Raw genomic sequence first — 8,307 nt, 5'->3', positions numbered from 1 at the left:
CATTTTCATTTCCGGGTGAACTGTCCTTTAATCTTGCATGCTGGTGATGGTGTAAAGCAGTGGTTCTTAATCCTGGTAAACTGCACATTTCGCATGTCTCCCTTATTCGGCTGCTGTATGTTAGTTTGTGTTTTGGATGAGAATGTGTTATTGGTTGACAGTCCCCGAGGCTCCTGCTGTGGTGCTGCACACGGGCGCGCGCATACAGCTGCTGTCTTTTCCAGATCATCACGCGTCATGATCTTATGTATACAGGCAGCTCATCATATTGCAATCTAATGTTGAAAGAGGATTTATAAAACACAGCTCTGGGTATCTAACTGGATGAGCAAGCCCTTGTAAAACAGATAAACACACCACTTTAAAACATAACTATAATTCTGAAATACGGAAGGAAAAAATGTTTATTCCACTTATTATTAACATCATATGTAACCGTTTATTAACAATAAGTGTATCACATTCGCTGAATCGGTGATACATTTTAACCCTTGTGTTTTCACTCGGAGCCCCGTGACCCAAATGTGTCTGGTGGGATGAGACCGGTTTCAGAGTGATTTACTGGGAAAAGGTCACCATCTGCCTCCAGATCCAGATCCAGACCCCTCCTCTTCCCTTCTGAGGTCACACATCTTCAGCCTGCATCATCTCAGGCTGGTCTTGGGCAGAGATCTGCCTTGAGAGCAGATGATTAAAACGAAGCTGTTGTTTCTCGGGTGAACTAGCAGAGCAGTTTTATTAATGTCATATGCAAATAAATGCTGCTAGACCCCCCCCCCCCCAGCAGTAACTTCTCTTACTGTGCCGTTACTGTAAAATATTTATTATTTTCTGATATGAAAGCATTCTGAAACTTCTGCACCTATGACAAAAGAGTAGAAGGGTTTTAGGTTTGTTTATTATGAATAATAATTGTGGTAACATTGTCTATTCCATAATAAAGCAACATAAATGTGTGGCAACAAGTTGATCTTGAATTTCTAAAGACAGTAACTGATCTGTTTATGAAAAAAATAAATTATATATATTTTTTTATCATAGATAAATAGCTATGTTTCCTGTTTCATATATAAAAACATATTTTTTTCTTCTTCTAAAGAGTATCTGCTACCTGTCTAAACGTATCTGATAATATACATACAAAATATGTACATAAACTCTCAGACATGACACACACACAAACACAACTGACTGTATTTATATACTAAAATGTAACATTTTTCCAATCAGGACTGAGTCAAGTTACTGAGACAAAAATCCACCCTATCTCTGCCATTACTCATTTATATATTAATTTGCTCACTGAAATACTGCTCATTGCATAATAGGTTGTGGTCGCCTATTGGTTATAGCTATGGGCTGGTAACAGGAAGATCACATACTATAGTACTAGAGAGTATTTTTGATCTATTTTGATCCAGGGCAATGGTCTTGGTATTGTACATGACTCTGGCTGAAATCACTTTTCTATTTGCATATTTAATACTTATGCAATTAATAAACCACACAAATAATGCTGCCCTAAATGCTTTCTACCCTCGCATATATCCATAGCAACTGTTTAGGCCTTGGATTACACAATACCAAAAGCCCAACAAAACTGTTTTATAATAATAACAAGTAACGCTATTGTGCCTCTGATTCTGTAATGGCCATATTTTAAAGGAACAGTTCACAGAAAAATGAGAACTAGCTAAAAATGTACTCACCCTCAGGCCATACAAGATGTAATGGGTGCCGTCAGAATGAGAGTCCAACCAGCTGATAAAAACATCAATTAATATCTGGAGAAGCCAAAAGCTGTGTGTTTTTAAGAAACAAATCCATCATTAAGAGGTTTTTAACTTTGAAACATTGCTAAAGTCAATAATCCATACATTTCTCCAGTGAAAAAGTAATCACATCTGAATCAGGAGAGAAATATTCTTAACACCAAAATTAAAAACATCTTTAATGATGGACACCTAAACCCTTGTGGATTATTGTGATGTTTTTATCAGCTGTTTGGACTCTCATTCTGACGGCACCCATTCACTGCAAAGGAATCAATTGTGGAGACACTGATGCAGTGACACATTTCACCAAACCGGATGAAGAAACAAACTCATCCTGATCTTGGATGGCTTGAGAGAGAGTGCATTTAAGCAGATTTTCTGGGTGAACTATTGCTTAAACTTACATTGAGGGCAACCAATAAAAACAGCCAGAAATAACAAAGCCAAAAAAACACAAACAAAAACATGTCACACAAAAATGACAAAACATGAAACACCAAAACAACTGATATACATTCAGATATAACCAACCTAAAGAACAGAGAGTGAATCAAATACAGAGAGCTGATCATGATGCTCATCTGTTCGTAATAGCTTAATGGACTAGATTCATAGTAGATTTCCAGATTTCTGTTCACACTGCACTCAAATACGATCTGCAGGTCTGACTGTCAGCACTAAGTGTGCTATTTTAAGACAGCCATGAGCACTTATGCTTTAGTATTTATGTTCTTGCTGAAGCACTGATATTTTAGGGACCATTTAGGGCACTGAGACAAGGCCAAAGGGACTATTTTTGAGGGGAGAATCAATGTTTGCATAAGAATCTATCGCTTCTGTGCAGTAATTATGATGCATATTTGTCTCTCTTTTTCAACAGTAGGTTTTAGTGCTAATACAACATAATTAGGAGTTAATGACGCACATTAGGTGTGTAATTGATGCTTGTCATCTGTTTTATCATACTTTGGTCGCACAACTCATAAACCGAATAAATGAGACAGATTACTGGTGCATATACCAGATTCTGTATCCATTGACTTGCAATTAAAAGATACCATTATGAAACACTTAATCTGTGACGAAAGCACATAAGCAACTTCTAGAATTGTTCCCACTTAACAATATCTTCATATACGTGTCCAGAATGTGGATCTGCGATGTCAGCTCATTTGTTTAAAGATCATTTAAGGAATGGTTATAACAGTATAGTGTACTAAACACTCGTCACCAGTGGGGAAAGAGCTAATGTGAATCATTTGAGACTATGAGCTCATATGCAATAACATTTTTAACAGACTTTGACTTTAAAGGGATCCTGATCTCAGCTCAATTCAAGTTGGAATTCTCTCCTGCAATTCATTTTGAACCTGAATGGCCTCTGATTGGCTGTTTCCTCTGACAGAACTGTGATTGGCTGAGTTTTGGTTCTGGTGGTGAATCTCTGAACCTGACGTGTCTGTGGCTTGTGCAGGGTTAATGTCTTTTGGCCCGCTGAGCACTCTGGGTGCAGGACGCACAGCAGGCGGTCTTATAGTAAGAGTAGACGCAGAGTCGAGCCTGGACCACCATTACACAGTTATGTCTTCTGTCCTTACAGTTCTCATCTACAAAGAGAGAGAGGGATTATAATCTGAATCATCATACAGACTGCAAAAACCCTGTCACACACACCTTCGAAGGGACTGCAGGGTATGGTGTTGCAGGAGCGCTCATGGGCAGGTCTTGAGTCCAGATCACAGGCTGTGTTGTGCTGTTTGTCTGCTGTGAGACACCGCACCTCCCGCGTCTGCACCCCTTCACCGCAGGACCGAGAGCACTGGACAGACACAGAGAGGAAGTCAGAGACAGCAGAGGAAGAGCAGATCCTGCAGGACAGATGAAGCCGTCCTCACCGTGCTCCACTCGGTGGTGAACCACTGCGGTGTGCAGGGCTGCAGCTCACACGACTGCACGGGAGACGGTTTCTCCAGGTGTGAGCACTCACTGGCAGCGCTCATGGTGAAGTCACTTCCTGTCTTCCTCACGCAGATGATGTCCCTGCGCTGGGTGCCGCTTCCACACGCTGCGTTACACTGCTCAACAGAGAGAGTCCAGAGACAGAAGGGGTCTTTACACAGTCAAGCTAATGCTGGCTGCTCTGTACCTGCTTAATAAAATCCAGTGTAACGGCACAATGCTGCACAAAAGCCAGACTAGCAGCCCCTAGTGTCAAGGTATACAGCTGAAATAGCTGAGTAAATGCATTCATGCCACCTCTGAGCAGCATTAAACAGGCTGTGTCAAGACACCTAAATGCCACTTCAGAAGAGCTTCTGTAACATCTCTGCAGTGTAAATTTGGCCTACTGGACTATTCTATTACATTCCATACTATTTATTAATTTAGCAGAGCGACTTGCAGTGCATTCAGGCTATACATTTTTTTACCTAACATGTGTTCCCTGGGAATCAAACCCACAACCTTTTGCACTGCTAACGCAACACTTTGCCACTGAGCCTCAGGAGCTACTACTTATCTATTTTTAGAATCTTCTAATTGAATTATTATTTTTAATTCAGTTAACTACTCTACTTAAATCATTATTCTAATTAATTATCTCATCATTGTTCTAATTGAATTTTTTTATCTTTATTCTAATTGATTTGTTCTGTTCTATTCAGTTATTCTATTCTACACTATTCTGCATTTAACTTGATTCTATTCTATGTATCTTTATTCTATGCAATTTGATTCCATTCTATTCAGCGTTATTCTATGCAGCATGTTTCTATTATATTCAATTTTTGCTCTATTTAAATCGATATGGTTTACTTTGTGGTTCACTTTCCTATTCTACATATTTCTGTTTTTAGAACACTAATTGAATTATTTTAACCTTATTCTAATTTACTGGTTCTGTTCTGTACTCAAATCTCAAATCATTAAGTCTTTTTGGTTTTCTTTGATGATATACTATTCTATATTGTTATATTTTATTTTTAAAACAATCTATTGCTTAAACTTTATTTAGCTGTTCTGCACTATTTTATTATTTTGTTTAAATGTATATTCAATTTTGTTTTATTCTATTCTATTAATATTTATTCTATTATATTTATTTCTATATTGTTCTAATACTTTTTATTATTTCTGTTTAACTTAAGATTTAACTGTATACGTTTTTTAGTAATTCTATATAATTCTATTTGAGACTGTTCTAATTGAATTATTTGAATTTAATTCTAAATGGCTTCTGTTCTGTACTATTCTGTTATTATATTCACCACTGTTCTATATTTAGCTTTGTTAGGGCTTTTTTAATGATGAAAACAAAATGAGTAGAAAGAATAGAAATAGAATAGAGAGTGCTATTTTTAGAGGGCCAAGGTTTCTTAATAAATAAATAGAATCTGAAATATAAATAGAATATATTTTGTTCAGTTGTATACTACTCTTTATTGTTCGATTATATTTTTGGTTCGATGTAATTGGATGTGTTTTCGACATTATTCTATTCTATTCTATTAGACTTCATTCTTTGACTTGTTCTTCTGCTCTATTCTAACACAGATGCTGATGTTTGCAGCAGGGAGACGGCCCTCACCTGTCCCCAGGGTCCGGTGTACCAGAGGTGGATGGGTGTACAGGGGCCCCCGTTACAGGCCTTCATATCAGCCGGTTTCTCCCCCCCACACTCCACTCCTCCGTCTCCTTCTCTCCTTCCTCCGCCGGTCAGACACACCACCTCTCTGCGCTGGACGCCCGGCCCGCACGTCGCAGAGCACTGACAGAGTAACATTTCCCACATTTAATTAAATATCGCTACATAAATATAGAATTGAATCAAATGACCTGAATCTGAAGCATGAATCTGACTGGTCACTACTCACAGTGTTTGTCCAGTCCGTGAAGTACCAGTTAGTGACACAAGGACCCATGTGACAGTCCTCGGTGCGCTGTGGGCGGAGCCTGTCACTGCACTCCCTGTCACTCACAGTGTTGCCATGGTCACTGACACAGCGCACGCTCCGGGTTCTCTTTCCCACTCCACAATCCACTGAGCACTGTGGGAAACACACACACACACACACACACACACACACACACACACACACACACACACACACACACACACACACACACAGACACACACAGACAGCTCAAACACGTCCATGTGAGCAAACTTACACACACTTACACACGAGAACAAAACCACATATTTTCTAAATCGGCTATTCAGTGGGCTGCCTGAACATCTAGCCTGGATTAACAATTCTGGATTCATTGGACCCATATTAAAACATGTTTCATAGGAGGAATTAACACAAGAAAACATTTTGCATTCAAAAACAGTATGAAACAATGAGACAACAACACATTTGTAAAAGTGGGACTATTTTTAATTTAACGCAGCCTCTTAAAAATGCAATGCTTGAGGCTGGACAAAAAAACAGTGCAAAAGACACATCCATCTGCATGTGTACAGCTGCACGGGAGCACCGACCCTTGTGCATCCCTAGGGGCATTTTCATTACTTTTCATTTATTATTAGGTTTTAATCATTTTGGCTGTGTTAATGCAAACAGCAAACATTTTGCCAATTTTTGGGGGTAATTTTAATATTTCACCCTTATTTACTTTCATAAATCTATTTTACACTATGTACAAAAATGGTTATGCTAAGGACCTTAAAGGGATAGTTCACCCAAAAATTAGCCTATAAATTACTTACCTTCAAGGTATCCTAGGTGTATATGACTTTCTTCTTTTTTCAGACGAGTCCAGTCAGAGTTATTTTCAAACCTCCGGTGCAGAGTTGAGAATGATTTATGATGGATGGACGCAGTTAACTGGACTTCTATTAGACTACTGAATATCAACACCCATTCATTGCCATTATAAAGCTTGGAAGAGCTAACCTCACGTTATCAACTCCTCTCTTCACTCTGGAACATTTCCCTCAGCATTCAAGCAGGCTCGGGTAAGCCCACTGCTCAAGAAACCATCTCTAAATCCAGCGCTTCTTGAAAACTACAGACCAGTATCCCTTCTTCCATTCATTGCAAAGACACTTGAGTGAGCTGTGTTCAACCAGCTTTCTATGTTCCTTGTACAGAACAATCTCCTGGACAGCAACCGATCTGGCTTCAAAAGTGGAGGGGTGATGTTTCTAAGTCACAACACCTTGCAACTGGGGTTCCTCAAGGCTCAGTACTTGGACCTCTTCTCTTCTCCATCTACATGACGTCATTAGGATCTGTCATTCAGAAGCATGGCTTTTCTTATCACTGCTATGCTGATGACACCCAACTCTGCTTCTCATTCCAACCAGATGACCCGACGGTAGCTGCTCGCATTTCAGCCTGTCTGAGTGACATCTCTAGCTGGATGAATGACCATCACCTTCAGCTTAACCTTACGAAGACAGAACTCCTGGTGATTCCAGTTAACCCATTGCTTCATCACAACTTCTCTATACAGCTGGGCTCATCAACCATTACTCCTTCGAGGACAGCTAGAAACCTAGGAGTTGTGATGGATCATCAGTTAAGCTTCACAGACCACATTGCTACAACGACCCGGTCCTGCAGGTTTGCCTTATACAACATTAGGAAGATTAGACCCTTCCTGTCAGAGCAAGCAACCCAACTTCTTGTCCAAGCTCTTGTTCTCTCCAGACTGGACTATTGTAATGCTCTCCTGGCTCTTCCTGCATGTACTGTCAAGCCTCTGCAATTGATCCAGAATGCAGCAGCGAGGGTTGTCTTCCTCTCCTCATCAGGTTACACTGGCTACCAGTAGCCGCTCGCATCAAATTCAAGGTACTGATTCTAGCCTACAAGACGACCACTGGCACGGCACCAACATACCTAAACTCACTGGTTAAATCTTATGTGCCCTCCAGAAGTTTGCACTCTGCAAAAGTGAACGACGCCTTGTGGTGCCATCCCAAAGAAGTTCAAAATCACTCTCACAATCTTCTCCTGGACTGTGTCCAGCTGGTGGAATGACCTCCCAATCTCAATTCGTACAGCTGAGTCTTTACTCATTTTCAAGAAACATCTAAAGACTCATCTTTTTCGACAGCACTTAACCAACTAATACTAGCACTTTTCCTTTTCTTGTCTTTTCATTTATTAAAAAAAAACACCTGGCTATGTGTTCTGTACTAGACTAACTGAGACTTGTCATGGCACTTTATACTGTTGTTGTTCTCTTGTTGACCTGACTGCTTCTATTGTTCTCATTTGTAAGTCGCTTTGGAGAAAAGTGTCTGCTAAATGATTAAATGTAATGTAAATGTAATTTTCATTTTTGGGTGAACTATCTCTTTAAGGACAAAAATGTCTCCCAATTAAAATGAAACCTAATAAAACTGCAATATTTATTCCCAGTGCAACTTGAACTATTCAATTTGAACTATTTTCCTATTATAAGCTGTTTCCTATTAACTATTGAGCGAATACTTGTTTTGTTCCTGTTTTCTGCTTCTGCTGAAAAAAGGCCTATTGAATTGTGTGGGTATACTGGGAATGGATATCAGAGTGTG

At 39.5% G+C, this 8,307-nt stretch overlaps 1 protein-coding gene across 1 annotated transcript in view; it reads right to left on the bottom strand.

Moving 5' to 3' along the window:
* Nucleotides 1-882: 882 nt before the first annotated feature.
* Nucleotides 883-8,307, bottom strand: part of LOC132102697 (ADAMTS-like protein 4) — a 58,569-nt gene continuing 51,144 nt past the window's right edge. Inside the window, exons 13-17 of the mRNA XM_059507301.1 lie at nt 5,648-5,821; nt 5,362-5,541; nt 3,671-3,850; nt 3,450-3,594; nt 883-3,382 (exon numbers count right to left, since the gene is read on the bottom strand). Of these exons, the coding sequence (XP_059363284.1) occupies nt 3,252-3,382; nt 3,450-3,594; nt 3,671-3,850; nt 5,362-5,541; nt 5,648-5,821 (810 nt within the window). The 3' untranslated portion in view covers nt 883-3,251. The remainder of the gene's footprint in view (nt 3,383-3,449; nt 3,595-3,670; nt 3,851-5,361; nt 5,542-5,647; nt 5,822-8,307) is intronic.

This window comes from Carassius carassius, chromosome 24, assembly GCF_963082965.1.
Source record: "Carassius carassius chromosome 24, fCarCar2.1, whole genome shotgun sequence".
Classification (NCBI taxonomy): domain Eukaryota; kingdom Metazoa; phylum Chordata; class Actinopteri; order Cypriniformes; family Cyprinidae; genus Carassius; species Carassius carassius.
The sequence above is the reverse complement of the archived record's forward strand: the minus strand, read 5'-3'. Positions and strand labels throughout refer to the sequence as shown.